Source organism: Ornithorhynchus anatinus, chromosome 4, assembly GCF_004115215.2.
Source record: "Ornithorhynchus anatinus isolate Pmale09 chromosome 4, mOrnAna1.pri.v4, whole genome shotgun sequence".
Lineage (NCBI taxonomy): Eukaryota > Metazoa > Chordata > Mammalia > Monotremata > Ornithorhynchidae > Ornithorhynchus > Ornithorhynchus anatinus.
In genome coordinates, this window is record NC_041731.1 from 119,788,367 (window position 1) to 119,804,441 (window position 16,075).

Genomic DNA, 16,075 nt, shown 5'->3' on the forward strand with positions numbered 1-16,075 from the left:
GGCTTTCTCAATTTGATTTGCAGTTCTTATTGTGCATTATTGCCTGGTTTACAGAATTTTAAGTGGAGATGCTGATGAAAGTCTTTGGTTGGGTAGGGCAGAGGCGACCAAACCTCTTTTCCCCGAGGGCCGTATCCGGATTTGGTTTGGGCCATCCTCCTACATTTTCCTCACCTATTCCTGTGCAGGGTTATGAGATTTGGACCCTGATAGTAATGAAGTAGCTTCACCTAGTGGATCAAGCACAAGCCTTTATTTTTTTCCAGAAGGGTGTGCTCCCCAACTCAGTTAGGGCTCAATAAATACCACTGATTGAAAGGAGCCACATTCCCATTGCATCCATCCTGTGCGGACAGGTCAGCAGAGGTCTTTTTCCCAATGTGCCTCTTAACAGATTGAGATTTCCCATCAAGGACCATATTTAATTACTGTAAAGCATATGATTTTATTATTTGGCCTAATTGGACTTCCTCGGTGAAAGTTTTCTGCAGGACAGATTTCACTGCCGGTGTACTTCAGGTCATCTTGTTCCCTGTACATATCTAGAGCTCAGTCATTAGCAAACTGCAGCTCCTAGGTGACTTAAAATAAAGTCTTAATTTCAACAACCTCATTTTATTTCAGTAGGAAGAAGTGTTTTTTTGTTTTGTTTTTATTTTCTTTGTATTTTGAGTCAGAAGTATCTTTTGACACCAGTTTTCAGGTGTCCCCTGTGCATCGTGAACTATGGTCGTGTAGAATCGGATGAAAAGTTCTGGAATTACCACACTTCCCTGTTTTACTCCAGTGGTAGTGAGGGAAAGCAACAGGCATGCCAGTTTCAACTCTGATAAAATCAGCTATGTCATCAGGCAGTAGCCTAATGAACTTTTTATGGTTAGAAAATAGAGACAATCTTAGCAAAAGTACCATGCCTTTACCTCTCACTTCTACAGAAATATTTGAGCATTTCATTGTGCATTCATTGAGCATTTGAGCATTTCATTGTGAAACTTCATAAAGATCAACTCCTCCAGCGCATCTACTAGAATTTAATTTAATAAAAATATGTACGAAGTTAACATGGGCTCTAATATTCTGAGCTATATAGTAGAAAACCAAGGCCTGAAGGTTCTGCTCCATTGGCAGGATGCATTGCTAATTTTCCTAATGGGATTGTCATAAGGAGTAATAAGTTTGAAAAGTGTGGAATTTTGTAATAAGGAGTAATAAATTTGAAAAGTGTGGAATTCACATCGACTTGAATCAGTGTGTGGATCAGGTTGTACCCAGAACAGCCCATGTTGTGGGAGGACTATTTCCTCGGATTTCTATTGGGTTGTATCCTGGGACCTTGGGTTCCAGTCCCGGCTCTGCAGTTTAGTTGCTGTGTGACCTTGGGCTGCCACTTGTCAGCTGTGTGACTGTGGGCAAGTCACTTAACTTCTCTATGCCACAGTTACCTCATCTGTAAAATGGGGATTAAGATTGTGAGCCTCACGTGGGACACCCTGATGACCCTGTATCTACCCCGGCGCTTAGAACAGTGCTCTGCACATAGCAAGCACTTAACAAATACCATCATTATTATTATTATCCGTGCCTCAGTTCTCTCACCTGAAAAATGGGGATTCAGTATCTATACTGCCTCCTATTTAGAGAAGCAGCATGGCTCAGTAGAAAGAGCACGGGCTTGGGAGCCAGAGGTTGTGGGTTCTAATCCCGGCTCTGCCACTTATCAGCTGTGTGATTTTGGCCAATTCACTTCTTTATGCCAGTTACCTCATCTGGAAAATGGGGATTAAGACTGTGAGCCCCACGTGGGACAAACCGATTATCTTGTATCTACCCTAGTGCTTAGAACAGTGCTTGGCACAGAGTAAGCGCTTAACAAATACCATAATTATTATTGGTTATTATTATACTATGAGCCCCATGTGGGACCTGATTATCTTGTATCTTCCCCAGCACCTTAGTACAGTAGTTGGCATAAAGTCAGTGACTGACAAATACCATTATTTTTAATCATTATTATTATTATCCACCCAGGCCTGCTGCTTGGTGTAGAAGCATGATATAGTGGATAGAGCACAGGCCTGGGAGTAAGAAGGTCATGGGTTCTAATCCTGATTCCATGCTGTGTGGCCTTGGGCAAGTCACTTAGAGAAGCAGCGTGGCTCAGTGGAAGGAGCACGGGCTTTGGAGTCAGAGGTCATGGGTTCAAATCCCAGCTCGGCCGTTTGTCAGCTGTGTGACTTCGGGCAAGTCACTTAAGTTACCTCGGTGCCTCATCTGTAAAATGGGGATGAAGACTGTGAGCCCCACATGGGACAACCTGATTCTCTTGTGTCTACCCCAGCGCTTAGAACAGTGCATGGCACATAGTAAGCGCTTAACAAATACCAACATTATTATTATTAAGTCACTTCACTTCTCTGGGCCTTAGTGACTTCATCTGTAAAAAAAAAAATGGGGAGTAAAAATGAGTCCTTTCTGGGGCAGGGACTGTGTCCAACCTGATTAACTTGTATCTATTTTAGCGCTTAGAACAGTGTGCGGCACATAGTAAGCGCTTAAGTACTACAATTATTATTATCATTTTTGTAATCCTAAACTGTGCATCCTTTGTTCCTTCCATGGAAGGAGAATACGGGGGAGGAGCCTTTTGGGGGAAGGGAACTCCTGGGAAGAAGATAATTGTGTTGAATTTAAAAGCTGTTAATGAGCTATTGAAACGGGTTTTCCATTCATTTTAAAATATAACCTACTTTTTTCTCTTTCTCTCTAAAAATAATCCAGCTCATGTTTTTTGGAATTTTTCTGTGCCTGGATGCTTTTCTATATGTGTTTACCCTACTTCCTTTGAGAGTGTTTCTGGCACTGTTCCGGTTCTTCACTTTGCCTTGTTACGGTTTAAGGTAAGTTTGGAAAAGTAGTAACTTGTAGCTTTCAGAATTGGATGTCTTTTATGATCCTTTGTTTTGGATGATCTTAAAATATTTTTACATTTTCTCATTGATTTGGCATTGAATTAATTCAATATTGATAATATTTTTAAATAAATGACACCTATCAAAGCTTATTTCATCTCCCTGAAAGCAGGCTTATATTACCATTTATCTTATAAGTGGCAGGACAATGAATATTTCAGTCGAATAGCTCTTTATTATGTTATGTGGTGTGTGGTTTTGTTGAAGGAGGGAGAATGATGAATTGGTTTCATCATTGGTGTAATACAGTTCCTTCCAGAGTTATTTTGAGGATCACTCTATTAAATAAGATGAGTAAGATTTTACAAAGTCTCTTAAGGATACTCAATATAAATGAAAACTAATAATATAGTTTATTAGCGTTCTGCACAGTCTCCTTGCTGGGTCAGGAAATTTCCACATAATAACAGTAATTGTGGGCGTCATCGAGGGCGCTCTATATGCCAAGCGTAAACTAATCAGATTAGGCATAGTTCCCGTCCCACGTGGGGCTCGGTGTCATCCTGGACTTCTCGGTATCTTAGAATTATTCCATTCATTGTATTGCAAAATCATGCTGGGCTTTTTCCTACGTAATAAGTCGTGAATCCACCCCTTTTCACCATCCAGTTACTACCCTGGTCCAAACTAGTCATTATGCTACAGTTCTATAGTCTTTTTTTATTGTTGTTGTTGCTGGTTTCCTTGCCTCCTGCCTCTCCCCCATCCAGTGTATCCCTGCTGAACTGATCATCTTCTCAGACTGTGACTCAGCACACATTTCACCATCCTTCAAAATCTCCACCAGCTTCTTGTCTTTCTGAATCAAACAAAAATGACTCACCCTCAGCTTGAAGGCTGTCAGCCAAGCCACCCCACCGTACTCCGTGTTTTCTTCACTCCTCCAGTCTTCTAACCGTACTCAGCTCTTGCTTCTCCCCCGTTAGATCTCTTGTCCTTATTGGTCTCTGGCCTGGAATGCCGTCCCTTCCAAACAGACCACGGACAGTGTTCCCCACAATCAGTGTCCTTCTGCCATCCCTCCTCCCCCAACATGTCTTGCCCACTCATGTCCTGTACTCCAAGTCATGCAAGCCTACCAGTAATCTGTAATATTTATGTCCTTGCTTATATCTACTCTGAGCACTTTTGTAGGTAGTTTATTCAACTACTTTGTTTCATTATTCTGTTAGTACATATGTTCCGTTTGTCGCCTATATTAGGAGGGAGGGAATGTCATTTACTTGTTTTGAACTTCTCAGACTCCTAGTATTGGCTACTGCCCTCATTTGGTGCTCAATAGATACCACTGTCGTAACGGTGTAGGGAGATCGGGTATCTTCTGTCCATTTTACATGTGAGAAACCTGAGGCTGAGAGATGTTAAGTGACTTGCCCAAGGTCACACAGCAGGTCAGTGGCAGAAAACGTGGACTAGAATCCAGATCTCCAGGCTCTTATTCCGATGCTCCTCTAGACTTCTCTGCCTCTCTTCAGCAGAATGGAAATAAAAATTCATTCACATCAGGCCAAAGTGTGGGGCCAAGGCTTTTAAAGCCTCCCCCAGTTATTCCCTCATAATTTAAGAAGTTCTGCATTAGAAGGGAAATCGTTTATTTTCATATTCAGTGCCTAGTTCAGGTCGATCAAATCTGATTGGGCAGCAGCCCCCTCGCCACCCTTCTGATGTCCAGCCGCCCCAATTCCTGCCGATTTGCTGGGCCTTCCCCGAAGGAGATGATTTGGGAGAGGACGGATCTCCAGTATGCCAATGCCTACTCTCAGCTCTTGACCCCCTGGCCACGGGGTGCAGGAAGGTGGTCCGGTCAGTGAGCTTTGCGGCAACAGCCGGGGTCAGACTGCCAGTGGTGAAAGAGGAGGGGACTCAGAGGTGAAAGAGATTTGGGGGAGCCCCGGCAGCTCACTGCAGGAGCCAGTCGTGCTGCTGGCGGCCGACAGGCAGCCTTGCACGTCTGAAGTGAGAGCCCTGTGCCACAGGCTCAGGCCAGAGGTTGGTATTGCGGTGACCTCCAGTCCTGTACCTCCGTGGAATTCCCGTTCAGACTGCTTGGTGCCAGAAAATGAAAAGTGTCCATTTTGAAAGAATTGGCCATACTCTTTCGTTCCAACCGGCTGCTTTGCTGCCTCCCCATTTGGGCAGCTGCCTTATACATTTTAATAGTAATAATAATTGTAGTATTTAGCACTTACTATGTTCCAGGCACTGTCGTAAGTGCTGAGGTGAATACCAGCAGATGGGGTTGGACACAGTCCCTGTCCCCCGCGGGGCTCACAATCTCAATCCTCATTTTACAGATGAGGTAACTGAGGCCCAGAGAAGTGAGACTTGCTCGAGGTCACACAGCAGACAAGTATCAGAGCCTGGTTTAGAACCCACGACCTTCTTACTCCCAGGCCCGGGCTCTATCCACTAGGACACAATTTTAATAATAATAATGATGATGGTGGTATTTGTTAATCACTTACTATGTGTAAAGCACTGTTCTAAGTGCTGGGGGAGTGCTACAAGATCAGATTGACCCACATGGGGCTCGCAGTCTTAATCCCCATTTTACAGATGAGGTCACTGAGGCACAGAGAAGTGAAGTGACTTGCCCAAAGTCACACAGCGAAGTGGCGGAGCAGGGATTTAAACCCATGACCTGACTTCCAAGCCCGTGCTCTTTCCACCGAGTCACGCTGCTTCGCTAGCAGGTCTGGGCTATTTTCCCCAGGAAGCAGGGAGGTAGGTCCTGAGTCACCCTCACCTTCAGCTGCTCAGAAAGTCACTCCTTTGCCGCCCCGTATTTCTTCTTTCCTCCCTTCTCCTAACTATGGAAAGCTCCTACTGCTCTCCCATCCGCTAGCATTCAGGCATCTGCCCTGCTCACCCTGGCCCAGGTCCCATCCTGCTTGCCTGAGTCTAGGGCCGGTGAAACTCACCACCACAATAGGAAAACTGAACCCAGTGATTATGCCGGGGCCCGGCGGAAAGCGGTGAGTGTCTGACCGTATCTGTGTGTCACCCGGGATTTTAATGATCTGTTTGAGTGCACCCCTCCATTATTGCTGTTGAGAATGTATTGTACTTTAGTCATTGGCTGATTGATCTGATCCGCTGACTTTAGGAAGGGAAAACATAAATGCATATTTTAATGGTGTGTATAGAGAACCCACTTAGTGTCCAGCACTGCATTAGCTGCGAAGGGAACTGAAGGGAAAACGGTCCATGGTCCTTTCCTCCTTCTAGCGTAAAATTTAACGAGGGAAATGAGCCACTGAATAAACACGCGAGTGGACCAACTGCTTGGCCAGAGGAGCGGGACAGAAGAAATTCCCACTGCCCAGAGTAGAGAAGTAGGATATGATTTTTGAAGTATACTCAAGTGCCTGGGGAAGTAGCTTAGTTATGGAACGTTTGGAGTCAGATGGTGTTTAATCTGACCATATGCTTGAGCAGTGTAGAGTATAATTTAATAGTTTATGCACTGTGGATTGTTTGTAGTTGTTTATTCCTGCCACATATGTATTGTTAAATAGGCTGTCAGTTAATTTGCACACAGAGTAGTGTGTAGGTGAAGTTATTTGCTTCAGTGAGCAATCTAAATCAGTGGCGATTTACTTTTAGGAATAATCTTCTAACTTCCCCTCTGTTTCCCTTAGAGAAAAAAGAACAAGAAATTTAGCCTGCATCGATCCTTTATTAGCTAGTGGGTTTTTAGAAAGAAAGTGACTTATGTGCATCTGTAAGTGTAATGGCAATTCATCACGTTCGGATTTTACACTGTGGTGCCGCACCGTATGCAGTGAGGCGTATCGCAGTCCCCATTTTAAGGAAGCAGGATAAGAAATCATCAGAGAAGCCCAAAAGGTGAAATCGCATTTGTCCGAGGAGAGGAAGATATTCTGAGGCGATCTTTCATCTGCCAGAGTTATCGTGTTGGTTAGCTACATTGGCAACCCAAAGCAGAGAACCCATTCTGAGGTAGAATCGAAGACCAATGTGATGTCACCCCCAGTTTGCCCGTAGGTTTTGTTTTTCCTGACCCTTGTATCTGAGGCTGGAGACGTCATCTGAAGGACATGGAACGTGGCCCCTCCTGCCGCTCTGCCTTACGATAGCTTTATAGTGGCCGTAAATTGGGTGCTTCGGCCGGGGACCCCCAACCCATCCGGTCTTGGAGAAGCAGCGTGGCTCAGTGGAAAGAGCCTGGGCTTGGGAGTCAGAGTTCATGGGTTCTAATCCCGGCTCTGCCACCTGTCAGCTGTGTGACTTTGGGCAAGTCACTTAACTTCTCTGTGCCTCAGTTCCCTCATCTATAAAATGGGGATTAAGACCATGAGTCCCATTTGGAACAACCTGATCGCCTTGTATTTCTCTCCCCCCGCCCCAGGGCTTAGAACAGTGCTCTGCATAAATTAAGCGCTTACTATGTGCAGAGCACTGTTCTAAGCGCTGGGGTAGATACAGGGTAAGCGCTTAACAAATACCATCATTATTATTCTTGTTTTGGCGTTTTGAAGGCCAAGATGTACAGAAGGCTGTCAACCCTGACTCCCACCGCCCCCCAGCCCTGGCCTGCTTCTGCTCTTGGTCCTGAAGGGCCCCCAGTGGGAATAATGTTGGTATTTGTTAAGCGCTTACTATGTTCAGAGCACTGTTCTAAGCGCTGAGGTAGATACAGTGTATTCAGGTTGTCCCATGTGAGGCTCACAGTTAATCCCCTTTTTCCAGATGAGGTCACTGAGGCACAGAGAAGTTAAGTGACTTGCCCACAGTCACACAGCTGACAAGTGGCAGAGCTTGGAATCGAACCCATGACCTCTGACTCCGAACCCCAAGCTCTTTCCACTTAGCCACGCTGCTTCCCCTGATGGACAGAGTATGTCCAGTGATGGACATAGTTCGGGATGTAAATGGAATGACATGGTAGTTTCTTTCGTATTCCAGGATATATTTCATCTTAGAAATTTGCATTTTAAAAAGATATATATATATTTTATGTATATTTACACTAGAGGGCAGTCTGTTCCACTGCCTACCTTGAATCCGCTGAAGCTTTATTTTAGTGTGAAAGCTACTCTGTCAACAGCCTGAAGCAGGCCGTGCATGACTTACCCTGTTCTGGCATTCTATTTCGTAAATACGCATCGCAAAATAAAACGTTTTTCTTCAATTCAACCACCGAATTGCAGCCGTGTCCCGTTTAGGAATTCTCTCCTCTTTCACAGCTTGTGGTAGTATGTCCTTTCTGTGTTGAAGTACTCAATGTGACAAACATTTTACCAGTGTTGTTAAACTATATATTTGTGATGCAATGTGGAAATTTTTATTTTAAGCCATTTAAAAACTTCAGGTGTCTTTAAAAATAGAGGCCCCATACTCTTGGAACATTAATATTTGCAGGACATGTGAATCTATGAAATGAAAACTGAAAGTGTGAACACACTTCGACTGTTTCTAGACTTTGATTCAGTAAATCCTGAATATTCCCTCCTCACAGCTTAATTCAGCTCCCAAATTTCTTCACTGCCTAGAACTGTCATCTTATTCCATCCTTTTAAAATAGACTTTTCGCAAGAAGCAAAAGTGCTCTTTCCTTCAGTCTGGTGTATATTTTTAATAATGTTATTTGATAAGGGGATGAGGTACAGGAGTTTAGCAAAGCAAGTGTGCTCATGTCCTGTTTCTCCCTTCAGTTTTCCATCTTTTTAAATGGTATTTGTTAAGCTCTTACTCTGTGTTGGGCACTGTACTAAGCGCTGGGGTAGATATAGGCCAGTCAGGTTGGACCCAGTCTGTGTTCCACATGGGAATCAGAGTTTCAATCCTCATTTTACAAATGAGAAAACTGAGGCACAGAAAAGTTAAGTGACTCGGCCCTCGTACACACAGTTGACATCATTCTGCCCTCTTTTTAACCTTGGATTTCATTTTCCGGGTTACGAGTTATATTTTCAGTTTTTTCCCTTAATAAATTAATAAGAAAGACTTTTCAGTATCAACTTAATTGCTGTTTTTGGCCTTGCATTTGAGGTTTAGATCAGTCCTTCAAGTAAAAGCTGCTTTTATCCTGGCAGGACAGACTGTCAGGAAGAGTGGCCGTCTCATCTGGAGCTTGATATATTCTTGCCCCGACTGAGAGGTTGGCACAATAATTTTCTTAGTTCTGTAGTTATAGTCATGCTAAGCCTGCTGAGTTTTTTAATGGTATTAAGCACTTACTATGTGCCGGGTACTGTAGTATGCACAGGGATAGACAAAACTCATCAGGTTGGGCCCAGTGCATGATGATCCATGTGAGGCTCATAGTCTCTTAATCCCTGTTTTACCTAGGAGTTAACTGAGGCACAGAGAAGTTGTGACAGTGCCTAGAACAGTGCTCTACACAAAGTAGGTTCTTAATACTATTACTTCTGCTCGCCCAGGGGCACACAGCAGACGTGTGGCGGAGTGGGATTAGAACCCAGGTCCTCTCCCAGGCCCCTGCTCTCTCCGTTAGACAACACTGGTCCTCTGGAGAGATGGCACTCATCCAGTAGGAAAGTTGGTAGCCAGAAATCAGTGGAATATATTGGGCCTTTAAAAATACAAATGTGGTCTCTGTGGCAGGTTCAAGCTAGGAAAATGCTTCCAGAATCTTAGGAAGCTAAGTCATCGGTGCTTTACTTATTCTACAGAACAGTGTCATGTTGAACAACTAACTGTGTTCTGGAAACTTTTGGATTTAGAATCTGAAGCACAGTATTCAAGAGGTGGCAAGTAGAGTGGAATTAATATCATATAGTAACAGATATTAAGCCTGACTGTGTGCCAAGCCAGCACTGTGCTGAGTGCCTAGTTAGCATGTTTGGAAACTTAAGACTTTTTTTTCCATTTCTTTTGAGAGGTGCTTCCAGAATTCTTGGGATTGGAATTCAATTTTTTAAAAAGATGTGGAGGGTTGAGTTTAAATGAAGTCTCCACAGAAAAAGGTATTCTATCCAATTTAAATTCAGAATAAGTTTGCTTGCCTGTATTTTAGTATTTCCGCCATACAGATTTTCCTCCTTACCCTTAGGAGTCTGAGTATTTTCTAGAAAAGGCAGCTAGATCATATTTTAACATTAAAGAGAATCACATTTTACAATTACAGGGAGGTGGGGCAGGACATCAGTCATGCAGTGGCTACCTATTTTTTGGAAAAGTTTCTCCCAAATTGTCCTCTTTGATTAAAAGAAAAAGGGAGTTATCTTGCTGTCATTCATTTGAAATTATGGCATTTATTTGGGGCTTAGTATGACTGAACCCTCTGTAGATGCATGGTTATCAGTCAGTCCCTGTCTCACATGGGCCCCAAAATCTACTTTATCCCCATTTGATACATGAGAAAATGGAGATGCTGAAGTTAGGCTGCCCAAGTCACCCAACAGGCTGACCCAGTAGTAATAACCATGGCATTTATTAAGTGCTTACTCTGTGCCAAATGCTGGGGAGGATACAAGATTATTAGATTGGGCAGAGTCTGTGTCCCACATAGAGCTCACAGTCTCTTTTATCCCCATTTTAGAGATGAGGAGGCCCAAGGACTAAGAGGACAGTGGTCCAGCCAGGATTTAAAATCTTGGCCTCCTGACTCCCAGTTCTGCACATTTCTGCTAGCCCCCTCTGTATATTCCATTGTCTCTACCTGTGTATGACTCTTTCCTGATATCTCATTGTAGTATACTTGTAGCTCTGTCATTTTTTTCAAGATTCTTGAATGGAATAAAGAGTTCTTTTCATATGAAACAGGCTTCTTCCATAGGAAAATTCTATCTATTTCGACTGTTGATCTTTGGTAAATTAGAAAGGTTAATTCCAAATAAGTGGGTTTGGAATTTGAGGCTTTTTTCCTCCCTTTAATAATAATGATAATGTTGGTATTTGTTAAGCGCTTACTATGTGCAGAGCACTGTTCTAAGCTCTGGGGTAGATACAGGGTAATCAAGTTGCCCCATGTGAGGCTCACAGTCTTAATCCCCATTTTACAGATGAAGTCACTGAGGCCCAGAGGAGTTAAGTGACTTGCCCACAGGCACACAGGTGACAAGTGGCAGAGCGGGGATTCGAACCCATAGTCTCTGACTCCCAAGCCCGGGCTCTTTCCACTGAGCCACGCTGCTTCCCTTTGAATCTCATCTCTGTCTAGTTTTTTTCCATCTCAAATAGCTCCTTTTTTAAATGAATTTTTATACAGCTTTAAGTTTCTTCATCTTTTTACCCAACCCTAATTTTTGTCAGGGACTGTTCATTCCAGCACAAACACACATGTGTAGGGTGAAGAGAACTCTAGTCTCCTGTAGCAGATCTGTAATTTGTTTTCTCCACGAGGGCATTTCTAGCCTGCCCATTTTTAGGAACACTTCATTCAGGTACATACCTACTATTTGGGAGAGCTTAGCCACTTCAGAGTTTGTCGTTCCCATTTCCTCACCTTGACACTCCTCGTAGCGTAGCGACATTACAACCTTCTCTCTTTCTTTCTCTCTCATAAATCAGACCCAAGGGAGGAGCACTTTCACCTCCTTTATAGGATGGAATGTGGTGTCACAGGGACTCCTTGTGGTGAGTAAACCCTGATTTTCCTTCTATACACTTGGCCAAATTGACATCAGTAAAAATCAGTATGGATGGCAGTGCAAAAAAAAAAAAATAAAAATATACAGTTTTGGCACTTCAATATTCTTGTTGAAAACCTGCTGTTTTTATGTTGGAAGAAAACATTTGCAACCCTAGTCATATAGTTTACAGCCAATCAGTAGTATTTGAGAGCTTACCTCGTGCAGAGCACTGTACCAAGCACATGTGAGAGTACAGTGCAATAAAGTTGGTAGACATGACCCCTGTCCACCAGGAGCTTACAGTTTAGTAGGGGAGACAGGCATTTAAATTAATTAAAGGTAGGAGAAGTGGTAGAGGTACAGATCCAAAGTGCATAGGCTATATATATATATATATAAAGAGAGAGATGACATTAATATAGCCATTAATAGCATATTTTGAAACTATCCATTTAATGACTTATGTGGGGTAAAGGGATCATTAAGTAACTAGGACATGGTGATTTGATATGCACCTTCTTGCCCCTTTTTCTTGTCCTTCAAAATACTGGAAAAATCTAACTCTGCACTGTTTGTCCTAGCTTTAGGAAAAGAGAGTAACCTCATAGACTCATACCCTTCAGTTATACTTGCTGGGCATTTTTTCAGTGTATTTCAATTTATTTCTGTTAGCCCTTCCTAATAGCTGTAAAGGACATTCTGGGTCCTAATATTTCTCCCTGTAATTTTACTGAACCATTCTTTTTTTCATCTAAAACTGTTTAAATAAAAGGAAGGGTTTAAATATTCTACTTGTTGAAAATTACTTTTTAAAACTAACTTTCTTTATTCTCCCTGACATTGACCAGTAAGTTAATTTCCAGGTTTATTAAAGATTTCAATATTACCTTGGAAATAACTTAGACCACTTTGATTTTAAATTTGCAGATTTCTTCAAGTGGAGTATGTTATTTACATATGGAGGATGTAAGTAGGGCAACTCTTGTGAGATATTTGTGCTTTTAAAGTTTGCCTCTAAATGTGGTTCAGCTTCTTTAAAAAAAAATAAGTTTTTTTTTTTAACATAACTTGTGTAGGCAAAACCACAAGACACTTTCATTTTTATATTTTGCAAAGTGAACATTTTGTTCTGTCCCTGTTGCCTCTCATTGTAGTCAAATAGGTGAGAATTATTCGGACATCATATCTTCTCCTCCAACAGCTGCAAGCCTTTCTCCTAATGGCCTCTTCACCTCTTGCAGGTTACTAAAACTGCCCCAATCAATCAGAGGCAGACCGCTTGATATCTGGGCCCCTCATTCAGCTGCTGCTGCTTGTAGATTAGGGAACCAAAGAGGATGAGGGACAGGGAGAAATACCAGCTACTTGATGGTCTCCTCGATAATTCTCTCCTGTTCTGCCCTTCATGAGTTCCACATCAGCTCGGGTAGAGAGAAGACAAGGTCTCGTGGGGGTCGGAAATACCTCAGAACCGTATAAGAGGAACATGCCGTATAGTGACAGTCCCAGGGCTGAGATTTGTGATAAAGTTCCTTTTTAAAATGTTAGCTCCCATCAGGAGTGATTTTTGAATTGCTAATTAACCTTCATCTGAAGTCTCATTTTGTATTACTTGTCTTGAGACAGCTCTCACCAGAGCCTAAATATCAGGTGGATGCACTTTTTGTGCTGCAGGATTTTTTTTTTCCATTTGAGTGTGCATGTAAGATTTTCTCTGTTTGCAAAATGAATTACAGTTGAATGCCATTTCACTGACATTTAAGATGAAAACATTTTTCTTTGAAAGAGGATAAATCAAGTATTTTTTCCGGGTTTATTTTCAGCACCACATATAGCTCACTTAATTTCAAAATGCAGTGAGAACTAGTGGGTGCATTTTTTTAATGCAAGAAAGAGGAATGTTTTTCAGGGAGAAAAATGAAGTAACAGGAAAGCAGTCATTATATCAAGGTTAATGTGGCTTAAATTGCTTTCATGGATAAACTTAGTTTATATCAATAAAAGTTCACTGATATTTCCCGTAAACTTGAAAATGCCTTTGCTTTAGAAACGACATTGAGTTCTGTAGACTATAAGCTCGTTGTGGACAGAGAACGTGTTTGCTAACTTTGTTGTGTTGTACTCTCCCAAATGCATAGTATACTTTTCTTACATGCGCAGTAAAAATCATTGATTAGTCAAACACACACACAAGAAAATAACACCTTTATTTCTCAAGAGTTCACCTGTTTCATGCCCACTCTTTATTTGAAATCATAATCCTCTCAAAACCACAATCATCCCCAAGGCAAGAGAATTGTGACGTGTCCAGACAAGGATTTTAAAATAAGGATGTGTGGCAGAGAGGAGTAAATCCCAGAGAAGCAAAATTAGATCGAGACAAACAAGAATCATGGGAACAAGAAACGGAAACAGTACATGCTACATCATGGTTTCTAAATTTTTCCCAAGAATGCTAAGGCAGTGTGCCGGATAAATCGGCCACTTCTCCCAATTCAGGGTTGTCACATAAATTATATTAAAAAGATCAGATAGATGCCTTTCATTTTTTGGAAAAGCTATTTTTCGTATAAAACCTCCGTTTTAATGATCTTTAAGTGTCATGTGCACATTTCAGTGCAAGCTTAGTGAAAATCTTCAGTAACATCATCTATCCCTAAGACCCAGGCAAGACTCAAACTGCAATTTTACATTGAAATCGAAAGAACTAATACCATTTGAATTTGCCCAGGGACAATTATCTGTGTTTTGAGTCATTCATAGTTGGTAAAATAAATCTGGTTTATGATATTGCATAAGTAGGCAAAAGGAAAAGTCATTGTTATTTGAAATGATGGCCTGTTTGACTCTCTCTGCAGCCTGCCTTCCTTATATGTAGTATAAATGAAATTTTATTTTAAAAAATGTAAGCATTGGATCTGGATTGTTCCATTTTTTTTTATAACAAATTTTAGTTGTTAGATCTAGGCAATATATATAGTTTTTGAATGGCTGCTGCTCTTCCACATGCACACACAATTTTAGTCTGATACATACCTCTGTAAACACTTTTTAAATTTAAAACCTGGAATTATCTGATACACTAAGATGTTTAAGCTAGATCTGGATGGGTTTTTTGGACATAAGTTTTGAGTTCTTTAGTTTTTAACTCCCATTTTTAACTAAGCAGTTGAATTTATACAAGGTAGATTTCACCTACAGTAAAAGATGTCTCCATCCAACCGCTAATCTGGGAAAACAGCAGTGGAAGCAGAGTGTCTCTGGAGCTGCCTTAGAGCATCCCGATTCTGTGTCGCTTGAACTCTCCTAATCATGAAGGCAGGGTATTTTCTTTTAAAGGGCTTAACTAGATCTAGAGATTTTCAACCCGATAACATAGAGGTCACTTTTGGTCCAAGTTATTTGTGCCGTTTAGAATACTAGATTTATGTGGTTGAAGTGAGGCAGTGTTTGTCAAGAAAATATAAGTGTAGACTTAGACATTTTTCTTCCTGACCGTGATGTGAATTTCATGTAAATACGGTCAAAAACCTTTGAATCACATGGGCAAAATGCTTGTTTTTCATTTTAAAGGAGTATAGTTGTTTTTCATATTTAACCATGAGCATTGTGGTCCTTTCAGTAATTGCATTAGGGTTTCTTATCTTGGTTGATGTATTAATTTTTTTATAAATTGGCCTAAAAACTTCATAAGATCTTAACATTGAAAAGATTGTTTTTTTTCCCCTGAGCCCTATCTACCCAGCTGGGCAGAGAATCATGTTTCATCTTATTACTATTAATTGATACGGGATTGGTGGTTGGGAGGCTGCAACAATAACGTGGACTTAAACTTTTGCATTTTAGTTGGTTTTATTTATTAAGTAGCGGGACTTAATGTATAAAATTTATACATGTAAATCATTTCAAGTATTAGTTTTGAAAATACAAATTCATCAAGGGATTTCTCAAAAATATATAGGTCCCTTAGGATTTGACAATTGTCCATCGTTTTAATTGTGTCCTCCCTCAGGATAAATATCAATGTAATGAATCACAGAATTGTAGAATCAGGGAACCCCAGGAGATCATCCAAACCAGGCCCCTGCCTTCAGGCAGGTCAATGCTGTTCATCCACATCTCTTCTGTAGAAAGAAAAAAAAACAAAACACCTGCTCTGAATGCAGTGGGAAATTCATTTTTTATGGCATTGTATTTTGAGAAGAAAATAGCCTGTCGTAGTTACCTAAGCTCAAATTCAATTTACTTTCCCAGTTCTTTTTCAGCATTTCACTCAATTCATATCCAAATCATCTTTGGAAGTCAGCTGTAAACCACAGTGAAGATATATGCTGTAATTTGAATAAGAATTTTCAGAGTACAGTTGTCCTCACCTTTATCCTTTCTCTCCTTCAGCCTTTCTAATTCTGTCAAGACTAGGTTTAAGGGAAAATAGATTGTGTAGTCTAGTTTTATTTTCAGTGTTTGTCAGTTCACGTTAGTGTCACTTTAACTTGAGAATTCTGTCTTGAAGGCTTAGACCCTGGAATGCAGTTTGGGAAAGGA

The 16,075-nt window shown here is 41.3% G+C and overlaps 1 protein-coding gene across 1 annotated transcript in view; it reads left to right on the top strand.

Annotated features, from left to right (window-relative positions):
* The window catches only part of TAPT1 (transmembrane anterior posterior transformation 1), a 79,043-nt gene that overhangs the window by 25,093 nt on the left and 37,875 nt on the right, over positions 1-16,075 (top strand). The window contains exon 4 of the mRNA XM_029063588.1: positions 2,779-2,897. Within this exon, the coding sequence (XP_028919421.1) occupies positions 2,779-2,897 (119 nt within the window). The remainder of the gene's footprint in view (positions 1-2,778; positions 2,898-16,075) is intronic.